This window comes from Pan paniscus, chromosome 13, assembly GCF_029289425.2.
Source record: "Pan paniscus chromosome 13, NHGRI_mPanPan1-v2.0_pri, whole genome shotgun sequence".
NCBI lineage: Eukaryota > Metazoa > Chordata > Mammalia > Primates > Hominidae > Pan > Pan paniscus.
The window spans coordinates 22,076,701-22,089,509 of NC_073262.2; the positions used below are offsets into that span (position 1 = coordinate 22,076,701).

The window sequence follows — 12,809 nt, forward strand, 5'->3', positions numbered from 1 at the left end:
TCACATTAGAAGTGTAAGATTTTTTTTCACAGTCGATTGTGCTGTTGGGTTAAATTTGTGCCTTTTATTTTTCTTAGGTATTTATTTGTTCTTCAGTTAAAACAAGATATTCTCAGTGGAAAGTGAGTATTAGTTATTTAAGGATAAATGCACATTTTCGTGAGTGGTTGAAAAATTATTTTGAAAATAAGTTTATAGTTGTAAAAAAGAAATGGTCAACATAAAACATGTATTATTTTCATTTGTCTTAAAATGAAGGTTATGAAATCAACTTGTCTAACAAACTTGTGTTTTGGTCTCAGATTAGACTGTCCCTTTGATACAGCAGTGCAATTGGCAGCTTATAATCTGCAAGGTAAGCAATTCTTATGTTGACTGTTAAGACTCAAGTATAATCCTTTTTTTGTGTGTTTTTAGTTAAAGAAGATTCTAATTATGTGCAAGAAAAGAAACAACACTGTTTTTGTATAAACTTGTATCAGGGTCCAACTCTGACTTTTACTTGTTTTAGAACATTGCCTTCTTTTTCTTCTCTTTCATGTAATTGCGCCCTTTCCACCTAAAGTGTTGAAACGTCATACTCTACCTGATAAGTCTGTAAATGCTAAGATTGGGCCTTCGGCTAACTTTTTCCTTAAAAGAAATGCAGTTATGTAGGAGTGAATTGTTGATGAAGCCATATAGCTTAGCAGTCCTTTTGCTCCAAACCTACATTTTGTTCAGAAATAACCACAGATGAGTACATACATGTTTGTGCATTGTTCAGATTTTTCCCTGCTGCTTTCTCCCCCCGATTTTTTTTAGTTCCTTTCAGTTATTTCTTTAGGATTAATAATTTTAAAATTTTGGAAGACAGGGACTATATTTAGATTGCTATATGGGGTCATATTCAGTGTATATCAGTATATTCTTTTGTTTTGTTTTTTTTTGAGACAGGGTCTCACTGTTGTCCCCAGGCTAGAGGGCAGTTGCATGATTGTAGCTCTCTGAAGCCTTGAACTACGGGGCTCAAACGATCTTCCTGCCTGAGTAGCTGGGTCTACAGGCCATCAGGCCTGGCTAATTTTTGTACTTTTTTTTTTTTTTTAGAGACGAGGTCTTGCTATGTTGCCTAGACTGGCCTGAAACGATCTTCCACCTCAGCCCCTCAAAGTACTGTGACTATAAGCATGAACCACCACACCCAGCCTTAGTAATATTCTTAATAGATGCCAGTTAATTGTCTTTTAACGATTGCTAAATTTTTTCATTTATTCACTATAAGGTCAGAGGTATTTCTTTATGGAAGTCTAGAAAGCAGTTTTCAAAGGTTAAGTAAGCACTGAAGTGTGAATACATTAAGAGAAAGATATGTAATTAAAAATACACTACCAACAATAAATATGAGATATATGTGTATGACTAATATGCTAGATTTACTTTTGGAGACTTGTCTGAGTATTATGAATTTTTGTAAGAAATTCCTAAGAATCTTTCTAATCTTAGCAGTTTTCATTAATGAAATGGTTTTTGAAGGATTTAGCAGGAAATACATATAACTTTTGAAACTTATGTTTATAGCTGAACTTGGTGACTATGATCTTGCTGAGCATAGTCCTGAACTTGTCTCAGAGTTCAGATTCGTGCCTATTCAGACTGAAGAGATGGAACTGGCCATTTTTGAGAAATGGAAGGAATACAGGTATCTGGCGTTTGACCATACTTTCTTTAAAATCACCACAACAGTTATTTCATATTCATTTTCTTCTGTTTCTATCCTTGGTATAGAATTTATTTTATATTTATTGTTACTTTAAAAATCATTGTTTTAAATTTCAGAAGTCAAACACCAGCACAGGCTGAAACCAATTATCTGAATAAAGCCAAATGGCTAGAAATGTATGGGGTTGATATGCATGTGGTCAAGGTAAGCATTGTGTTGTGATGCTTTTTTTAAAATTTATTCTTTGGAGGTTCGCAGTGACTGTGGAATTTTTCAGTATGAGGGAGGGCATGGAGTTTGCATAAGCTAGCACTAGGTACTTTGGATGTATGGTTAAAAAGTTTGAGATTAAATACCAAATGACTAGAATCTCACAGAAAGGTTCATTATAAGAAAGAAGAGAAGCAACCAACATCCCTAACAAGGTACTTGGTCCTTTTAAGCTGTTATTTTATTTTATTTTATTTTTTTGCTATAAAAAATTGTTTTAAGTTTTTGAGCCATTTGTTATCCTTTTTACTTCCTATTATGTGACTTACACTGAGTAGGCTCTGTTAAAATAATTCAGGATGCAAAGTTGAAGATTTATAGCTTAAAGACTTTGATAAACTTTAGAACAGCTTTGTAGTGATTTAAGTTATTTCTAGTTTAACTAGTAACATTTTTCCAGAAAGGCGGTTGTATTAGTTCATTCTCGCACTGCTATAAAGACATAAATTTATAAAGAGATTCAATTGGCTCATGGTTTTGCAGGCTGTACAGGCTTCTCCCTCTCAGGAGGTCTCAGGAAACTTATAATCATGGGGCAACATGAAGGGCAAACAGGCACATCTGTACATGGCTGGCAGGAGGGAGAGAGAGCAAAGAGGGAGGTGCTACACACTTTCAGACAACCAGATCTTGTGAGAACTCATTCACTATCTTGAGAACAGCAAGGGGGAAGTCCGTCTCCATGATTCAGTCACCTCCCACCAGGCCCCTCCTCCAATACTGGGGATTATAGTATGACACAAGATTTGGGTGTAGACATAGAGCCAAACCGTATCAGCAGTCTTTTCCAAAATACATGATTTAAGTGGTAAGTATAATATGGGAAGAATGTGGAAACAGCTTTGTTTGTAGTGGGAGTGTAACTACTCACTTTCAATGAAGATACACTTTAAAACTCTAGTGTTTCAATGACTAGAAATAAAAATATATGCATAAATTTTTCTGAGAATGTTATTATGGATACTCTTAATTGTTGAAAACATCTCATATATTAATATTAGCCTGTATATAATTAATACAATTCAATACAAAAATAAAATTTAAAAGTTGTGTCAATGTGAAACCTGTTTTGTACAAATAAAGCTAACACATTTTTCTCCCCTTAAATTAGGCTAGAGATGGGAATGACTATAGTTTGGGACTAACACCAACAGGAGTCCTTGTTTTTGAAGGAGATACCAAAATTGGCTTATTTTTTTGGTAAGCAAGAGTTATTGTCAAAGATACTTAATGTTGTTTTGGTTTTTAATGAATAAAGTTAATACATAAACAAGTTTGGAAATCAAATAGTTTTGAAAAACTTGTCAATGAAAGCAACTGTCTCCTGTCACACTATTACACATCATTATTCCTACTCTCCAGAGGCAATTATTAAAACTCTTCTAGCTGTATTTCCCATTAGTTTCAAAGTATACCACAATCTATATCTTGATATAAATATTTATATATGTATCAGATGTTCACATGGGCACTTTCTCCCTCCATGTAGTCATGTCATTGCTTTTAATATTTATTATTCCACAATCCCTTTACTCCCTATTGTGTAAGAGGAAGATACTAATATTTTTATCCCTTCTCTAAGCTGTGCTCCTTATACTGTTCCAGCTTTTATCGTTCATACTTTTAAATTACATTTATGTTTTACTTTTACATCAAGGACAGATTTTACTTGGATTTCTTGGCCATAATTGAGTCCATCAGATTTTGTCTGGTATTCTAAAAGCTGAGAATCAGGGTAGTGTTTACAATAAGATGTCTCTATCAGAATAGTACAGGGCCTAGGTGTTTACTTTTGTACACGAGACAGGGACTGTTAGCGCAAAGACCTCTGGCATCAAACTCAAATTCTGACACATCCAGTTACTTTAAACATAGCCCACTACGTATATTTTTAGCCATTTCTGCTTTATATATCCCATGAAACTGCACCCTAACATCTACTGGCCATAGATAAGGCAAGCTCTGTAGATTAAAGGACCCCAAAACCACTGCTGCTTTTCTGAATTCTCTGACTCAGATCCCTCACACTTAACTGCTGAATGCCATCCCCTAGGCACTTAAGCCCCCTCTCAGGTTCCCCTCTTTACTGAGAGTTTCCTTGCCCTCCTCCCCATCTGGTGGTAGCCTTGCAGCTGCTGTCTCTGGAAGGTCACCTGCTATGAAGGACCACCCCTATCAGGCAACCCTTTCCAAACACTGCTCGATAAAGCCTGTTCTGTGGTACATTTTCTTGATCAGCTCTGAAGTCCTGGAACTCACAACTGGTATTACATTTCCTTTCTTTTTAGCTTTTTGTTTTTGTTCTAGAGTTCTTGGCTTCCCCATCTCACATACCCCACACATCCCTTTAAATTACCTGCCTTTGTCTTCTCCTCAAGCTTTTTTAAGTTAGCAAGGGTTACATTAAATGGTTCTTCTGTTCCCTGTGGAACTGTTTGCTGCACAGGTTGCTTTCCAGCTTTTATCTGGAGACTTCCCTTTCCTGTGTTCTCAGCTAGGGTCCTGCGTGGTCCTCCCATGGTTTCCTTTTTCTTTGTCCTCCCTGCCCCCGCCAGCTGCCTAAGTAAAGAAAGTAACTGCCTAAGAAAAGTAATTTGTTTGAATGCTTAAATGCCTTAAAATGATTTTTTTGTCTTTTATTCTTTCTTGATAATTAGGCTGAGGATGGAATTTTAGGTTGAAAATTATTTCCCTCAAAAAATTGAAAGTAGTATTTCTTTTTTATTATACTTTAAGTTCTAGGGTACATGTGCAAAGCGTGCAGGTTTGTTACGTATGTATACATGTGCCAAGTTGGTGTGCTGCACCGATTAACTCGTCATTTACATTAGGTATATCTCCTAATGCTATCCCTCCCCCTCCCCCAACCCCACGACAGGCCCCGGTGTGTGATGTTCCCCACCCTGTGTCCAAGTGTTCTCATTGTTCAGTTCCCACCTACGACTGAGAACATGCAGTGTTTGGTTTTTTGTCCTTGCAATAGTTTGCTGAGAATGATGATTTCCAGCTTCATCCATGTCCCTACAAAGGATATGAACTCATCCTTTTTTATGGCTGCATAGTATTCCATGGTGTATATGTGCCACATTTTCTTAATCCAGTCTATCATTGATGGACATTGGGGTTGGTTCCAAGTCTTTGCTATTGTGAATAGTGCCGCAGTAAACATACGTGTGCATGTGTCTTTATAGCAGCATGATTTATAATCCTTTGGGTATATACCCAGTAATGGGATGGCTGGGTCAGATGGTATTTCTAGTTCTAGATCCTTGAGGAATCGCCACACTGTCTTCCATAATGGTTGCACTAGTTTACAGTCCCACCAACAGTGTAAAAGTGTTCCTATGTCTCCACATTCTGTCCAGCACCTTCTGTTTCCTTTTTAATGATGGCCATTCTAACTGGTCTGAGATGTATCTCATTGTGGTTTTGATTTGCATTTCTCTGATGGCCAGTGATGATGAGCATTTTTTCATGTGTCTGTTGGCTGCATAAATGTCTTCTTTTGAGAAATGTCTGTTCATATCCTTTGCCCACTTTTTGGTGGGGTTGTTTGTTTGTTTTTTTCTTGTAAATTTGAGTTCTTTGTAGATTCTAGATATTAGCACTTTGTCAGATGGGTAGATTGCAAAAATTTTCTCTCATTCTGTAGGTTGCCTGTTCACTCTGATGTAGTTTCTTTTGCTGTGCAGAAGCTCTTTAGTTTAATTAGATCCCATTTGTCAATTTTGGCTTTTATTGCCATTGCTTTTGGTGTTTTAGACATGAAGTCTTTGCCCATGCCTATGTCCTGAATGGTATTGCCTAGGTTTTCTTCTAGGGTTTTTATGGTTTTAGGTCTAACATTTAAGTCTTTAATCCATCTTGAATTAATTTTTGTATAAGGTGTAAGGAAGGGATCCAGTTTCAGCTTTCTACATATGGCTAGCCAGTTTTCCCAGCACCATTGATTAAATAGGGAATCCTTTCCCCATTTCTTGTTTTTGTCAGGTTTGTCAAAGATCGGATGGTTGTAGATGTGTGGTATTATTTCCGAGGGCTCTGTTCTGTTCCATTGGTCTATGTATCTGTTTTGGTACCAGTACCATGCTGTTTTGGTTACTGTAGCCTTGTAATATAGTTTGAAGTCAGGTAGCGTGATGCCTTCAGCTTTGTTCTTTTTGCTTAGGATTGTCTTAGCTATATGGGCTCTTTTTTGGTTCCGTATGAACTTTAAAGTAGTTTTTTCCAATTCTGTGAAGAAAGTCATTGTTAGCTTGATGGGGATGGCATTGAATCTATACATTACCTTGGGCAGTATGGCTATTTTCATGATATTGATTCTTCCTATCCATGAGCATGGAATGTTCTTCCAATCCATGAGCATGGAATGTTCTTCCATTTGTTTGTGTCCTCTTTTATTTTGTTGAGCAGTGGTTTGTAGTTCTCCTTGAAGAGGTCCTTCACATCCCTTGTAAGTTGGATTCCTAGGTATTTTATTCTCTTTGAAGCAATTGTGAATGGGAGTTCACTCATGATTTGGCTCTCTGTTTGTCTGTGATTGGTGTATAAGAATGCTTGTGATTTTTGCACATTGATTTTGTATCCTGAGACTTTGCTGAAGTTGCTTATCAGCTTAAGGAGATTTTGGGCTGAGATGATGGGGTTTTCTAAATATACAATCGTGTCATCTGCAAACAGGGACAATTTGACTTCCTCTTTTCCTAATTGAATAGCCTTTATTTCTTTCTCCTGCCTGATTGCCCTGGCCAGAACTTCCAACACTATGTTGAATAGGAGTGGTGAGAGAGGGCATCCCTGTCTTGTGCCAGTTTTCAAAGGGAATGCTTCCAGTTTTTGCCCTTTCAGTATGATATTGGTTGTGGGTTTGTCATAAATAGCTCTTATTATTTTGAGATACATCCCATCAATACCTAATTTATTGAGAGTTTTTACCATGAAGGCTGTTGAATTTTATCAAAGGCTTTTTCTGCATCTATTGAGATAATCGTGGTTTTTGTCATTAGTTCTGTTTATATGCTGGATTACGTTTATTGATTGGCATATGTTGAACCAGCCTTGGGTCCCAGGGATGAAGCCCACTTGATCTTGGGGGATAAGCTTTTTGATGTGCTCCTGGATTCGGTTTGCCAGTATTTTATTGAGGATTTTTGCATCAATGTTCATCAGGGATATTGGTCTAAAATTCTCTTTTTTTGTTGTGTCTCTGCCAGGCTTTGGTATAGGATGATGCTGGCCTCATAAAATGCGTTAGGGAGGATTTCCTCTTTTTCTATCAGTTAGAATAGTTTCAGAAGGAATGGTACCAGCTCCTCCTTGTACCTCTGGTAGAATTTGGCTATGAATCCATCTGGTCCTGGACTTTTTTTGGTTGGTAGACTATTAATTATTGCCTCAATTTTAGAGCCTGTTATTGGTCTATTCAGGGATTCAACTGCTTCCTGGTTTAGTCTTGGGAGGGTGTATGTGTCCAGGAATTTATCCGTCTCTTCTAGACTTTTTGTTTATTTGCGTAGAGGTGTTTATTGTATTCTCTGATGGTAGTTTGTATTTCTGTGGGATCGGTGGTAATATCCCCTTTATCATTTTTTATTGCTTCTATTTGATTCTTCTCTCTTGTCTTCTTTATTAGTCTTGCTAGCGGTCTGTCAATTTTGTTCATCTTTTCAAAAAACAACCAGCTCCTGGATTGATTTTTTTGAAGGGTTTTTTGTGTCTCTATCTCCTTCAGTTCTGCTGTGATCTTAGTTATTTCCTGCCTTCTGCTAGCTTTTGAATGTGTTTGCTCTTGCTTCTCTAGTTCTTTTAATTGTGATGTTAGGGTGTCAGTTTTAGATCTTTCCTGCTTTCTCTTGTGGGCATTTAGTGCTATAAATTTCCCCCTACACACTGCTTGAAATGTGTCCCAGAGATTGTGGTATGTTGTGTCTTTGTTCTCATTGGTTTCAAAGAACATCTTTATTTCTGCCTTCATTTCATTATGTACCCAGTAGTCATTCAGGAGCAAGTTGTTCATTTTCCTTGTAGTTGAGTGGTTTTGAGTGAGTTTCTTAATCCTGAGTTCTAGTTTGATAGCACTGTGGTCTGAGAGACAGTTTGTTATAATTTCTGTTCTTTTCCATTTGCTGAGGAGTGTTTTACTTCCAACTATGTGGTCAGTTTTGGAATAAGTGCAATGTGGTGCTGAGAAGAATGTATATTCTGCTGATTTGGGGTGGAGAGTTCTGTAGATGTCTGTTAGTTCCGCTTGATGCAGAGCTGAGTTCAATTCCTGGATAACCTTGTTAACTTTCTGTCTCGATCTGTCTAATGTTGACAGTGGGGTGTTAAAGTCTCCCACATTATTGTGTGGGAGTCTAAGTCTCTTTGTAGGTCTCTAAGGACTTGCTTTATGAATCTGGGTGCTCCTGTATTGGGTGCACATATATTTAGGATAGTTAGGTCTTCTTGTTGAATTGATCTCTTTACCATTATGTAATGGCCTTCTTTGTCTCTTTTGATCTTTGTTGGTTTCAAGTCTGTGTTATCAGAGACTAGGATTGCAACCCCTGCCTTTTTTTGTTTTCCATTTGCTTGGTAGATCTTCCTCCATCCCTTTATTTTGAGCCTATGTGTGTCTCTGCACGTGAGATGGGTCTCCTGAATACAGCACACTGGTGGGTCTTGACTCTTTATCCAATTTGCCAGTCTGTGTCTTTTAATTGGAGCATTTAGCCCATTTACATTTAAGGTTAATATTGTCATATGTGAATTTGATCCTGTCATTTGATCCTGTCACAGCTAACATCCTGTGATGTTAGCTGGTTATTTTGCTCATTAGTTGATGCAGTTTCTTCCTAGCATCGATGGTCTTTACAATTTGGCATGGTTTTGCAGTGGCTGGTACCGGTTGTTCCTTTCCGTGTTTAGTGCATCCTTCAGGAGCTCTTGTAAGGCATGCCTCGTGGTGACAAAATCTCTCAGCATTTGCTTGTCCGTAAACTATTTTATTTCTCCTTCACTTATGAAGCTTAGTTTGGTTGGATGTGAAATTCTGGGTTGAAAATTCTTTTCTCTAAGAATGTTGAGTATTGGCCCCTACTCTCTTCTGGCTTGTAGAGTTTCTGCCGAGAGATCTGCTGTTAGTCTGATGGGCTTCCCTTTGTGGGTATCCCGACCTTTCTCTCTGGCTGCCCTTAACATTTTTTCCTTCATTTCCACTTTGGTGAATCTGACAATCATGTGTCTTGGAGTTTCTCTTCTCGAGGAGTATCTTTGTGGTGTTCTCTGTATTTCCTCAATTTGAACGTTGGCCTGCCTCGCTAAGTTGGGGAAGTTCTCCTGGATAATATCCTGCAGAGTGTTTTCCAACTTGCTTCCATTCTCCCCTTGACTTTCAGGTACACCAATCAGACGTAGATTTGGTCTCTTTACATAGTCCCATATTTCTTGGAGGCTTTGTTCGTTTCTTTTTACTCTTTTTTTCTCTAAACTTCTCTTCTGACTTCATTTCATTCATTTGATCTTCAATCACTGAGAGCCTTTCTTCCAGTTGATCAAATCGGCTACTGAAGCTTGTGCATGCATCACGTCGTTCTCATTCCATGGTTTTCAGCTCCATCAGGTCATTTAAGGACTTGTCTACACTAGTTATTCTAGTTAGCCATTTGTCTAATCTTTTTTCAAGGTTTTTAGCTTCTTTGTGATGGGTTCGAACTTCTTTAGCTCAGAGAAGTTTGATCATCTGAAGCCTTCTCTCAACTCGTCAAAGTGATTCTCCGTCCAGCTTTGTTCCATTGCTGGCGAGGAGCTATGTTCCTTTGGAGGGGAGAGGCGCTCTGATTTTTAGAATTTTCAGCTTTTCTGCTTTGTTTTTTCCCCGTCTTTGTGGTTTTATCTACCTTTGGTCTTTGATGATGGTGATGTACAGATGGGGCTTCGGTGTGGGTGTCCTTTCTGTTTGTTAGTTTTCCTTCCAACAGCTGCAGGTCTGTTGGAGTTTGCTGGAGGTCCACTGCAGACCCTGTTTGCCTGGGTATCACCAGTGGAGGCTGCAGAACAGTGAATATTGCTGAACAGCAAATGTTGCTGCCTGATTGTTCCTCTTGAAGCTTCGTCTCAGAGGGGTACCCAGCCGTGTGAGATGTCAGTGTGCCACTACTGGAGGGTGCCTCCCAGTTAGGCTACTTGGGGTTCAGGGACCCACTTGAGGAGGCAGTCTGTCCGTTCTCAGATCTCAAACTCCGTGCTGAGAGAACCACTGCTCCCGAAGGTAGTATTTCATTTAGTTTTGCATCTGGGTGTTCTTGCTAGGGACTCTCTGAGAGACTTGAGTTGAACACCTTTACGGTTGTCCCTTGATGCGTGAAGAACCTCAGGCAATTATCTTCCAATTTTTTGGGTGTTAAATCCCCTCATACCTCCAGCTTGTCCTGTGGGCAAATGTAACGTGCTTCCTGGCCTAAGAATGCTTTAGGCAGAGAGATAAAGAAAGCTCCTTTTCTGCCTTTTTATAAGGTTGCCTTGAGAGTTAATTAATACTTGTAAAGCACTTAGAAGAATACTTAGGGCAGACCAGGTGGCTCACTCCTGTAATCCCCACCAAGGCAGGGGCTCACCAGAGGTCAGGAGTTCAAGACCAGCCTGGCCAACATGGTGAAAACCTGTCTCTACTAAAAATACTAAGATTAGCCAGGCATAGCATGGTGGCACGCACCTGTAATCCAAGCTACTCTGGAGGCTGAGGCAGGAGAATTGCTTGAACCTGGGAGGTGGAGGTTGTAGTGAGCCGAGATCACGCCACTGCGCTCCAGCCTTTGTGACAGAGCGAGATTCTGTTTCCTTTCTTTTTCCTGCTATTATTTCTTCATTATTGTTTTAGTAAAGCTCTTGTAAAATTATGTTTTACATCTATTTTATATGTTATATTTAAAGATTAGTCAATCGGAGTGTCACATTGTTTCGACATTCACAATTTATGGAAATACAGAGTTCAAATGTGTGGTAGGTGGTTTGGAATTTACAAGTAGGGAGATACAGTTGGAAAGCGGGCCATAAAGCGAGGTTAAAAAAATTAAGAAGTATTTCCTCAAACCAAAATTCCTGTTGAAAACAGAGTTGAGGCCGGTTGCAGTGGCTCACGTCTGTAATTCCAACACTTTGGGAGACCAGGGTATGCGGATCACTTGAGCCCAGGAATTTGAGGCCAGCCTGTAGCGAGATGCCGTCTCTACAAAGAGTACAAAAATTAGCCTGGTGTGGTGTGGGAGTAAGGCTGAGGCAGGAGGATTACTGGAGCCTGGAAGTTCACGGCTGCAGTGAGCTATGAACACACTACTGCACTCCACCCTGTGTAATGGAGGGAGAACCTATCTCAAGCAAACGAAAAGAGTTGAAAACCATTGTCAGTGTTTTTCTTTATGGCTGTTTTTTTTAAGCTTTATGGTCGTTCCTATGTCTAGTTCCTATGCTGCTGCTCTGCTTTAACACTGGAACAATTTTCCCTAGACCTAAAGAATCTCTTATACCATAATCGAGACCTATCAAATACATAGATTTCATTTTCCTTAACATTTTTAATGTCTGATATGTGCAACCTCAATTTTGTCTGAGATTTGCTTTTGAAATATGTACTGTGTTTTTCTGTTTCCTGTCTTTTGATGGGCATTGCAAGTTACGTTTACCCTCCTGTCAATTTTTAGTTCAGGAGTTAGATGGTTAAATGTATTTGAAATAAAAACAATTTTTTTCATATTTAGAGAACATTTGTTTGTAATTTGGCTTTTATTCTCTTATTATGTTATAGGCCGAAGATAACCAGATTGGATTTTAAGAAGAATAAATTAACCTTGGTGGTTGTAGAAGACGATGATCAGGTAGGAATAAAATTATATCTATTACTTGTGTAACAGTGACTGTATTATGTGGTAACTTATTTCTCTAAAAGAGGGAATGTACCTCATTGTTTTACAGAGCCACAGAATGCAAACAGTATAATTAATGCTTTAAATAATTTCCTTACTTGGGTCATACCATGCTAAAAATATGGTTTTCTGCCCTTAGGTTGAAAAATAATATAAAAGTGTCTTCTTGTTTCCTCATTGATAATATATCTGAGGTGTATAAAAAATTATATTTAAGTGACCCAGCCAGTCACCCAGGCTGGAGGGCAGTGGCACTATCATAGCTCACTGTAACCTTCACCTTCTGGGCTCAAGTGATCCTCCTGCTCACTCAGCCTCCTGAGTAGCTGGGACTGCAGGCACATGCCACTACGCCTGGCTAATTTTTTCATTTATTTGTAGAGATGGGATCTCAGTATGTTGCCAAGGTTGCTCTCAAACTCCTGGCCTTAAGTAATCCTCCCATCTTGGCTTCTCAGCATGATGAAATTACAGGAGTAAGCCACTGTGGCAGACCAACTTTATCTCTTTATTAACGGATCAAAAAGATCTACCTAATAATAATAAAGCCTTTTGAATTAAAGATTACCTTTGTATCAGTTACAGTGTGGTTCTTAATTGATACATGCTTGGATGCAACTCACATGCATTGTTCTTAATGCAAGAAGCCAGATTTTAAAAAATACGTATTGAATGACTCCATTTGTATGATACTTTAGAAAAGGCAAGAAGAATTTTACTTTATGCAAATTAATAAATTTTAACATATGCATACAGATACAGATAAAAGCAGTTTGAGCAAAATGTTAACAGTTGTTGAGTCTAGACACTATGTATATGGGTATTCAGTTTTTCTATATGTTTAAACATTTTTATAACGATGAAAATTTTTTTTTGAATCCAGTTCTTTCATTTTCCTCTGCTCAGTAATTTGACTGCTATACTTTCCCTGTTTT

The 12,809-nt window shown here is 38.4% G+C and overlaps 1 protein-coding gene across 5 annotated transcripts in view; it reads left to right on the forward strand.

Annotated features, from left to right (window-relative positions):
- The window catches only part of EPB41L5 (erythrocyte membrane protein band 4.1 like 5), a 169,409-nt gene that overhangs the window by 65,154 nt on the left and 91,446 nt on the right, over positions 1 to 12,809 (forward strand). For all 5 annotated transcript variants that reach the window (XR_008624473.2, XM_008972499.4, XM_008972498.4 and 2 more), the window contains exons 6-11: positions 78 to 122; positions 303 to 355; positions 1,561 to 1,681; positions 1,819 to 1,906; positions 3,084 to 3,172; positions 11,757 to 11,826. Coding sequence is in view for 4 of the 5 variants with exons in the window: in XM_008972499.4 (XP_008970747.3) it covers positions 78 to 122; positions 303 to 355; positions 1,561 to 1,681; positions 1,819 to 1,906; positions 3,084 to 3,172; positions 11,757 to 11,826 (466 nt within the window). In the remaining variant the exon portion in view is untranslated. The remainder of the gene's footprint in view (positions 1 to 77; positions 123 to 302; positions 356 to 1,560; positions 1,682 to 1,818; positions 1,907 to 3,083; positions 3,173 to 11,756; positions 11,827 to 12,809) is intronic.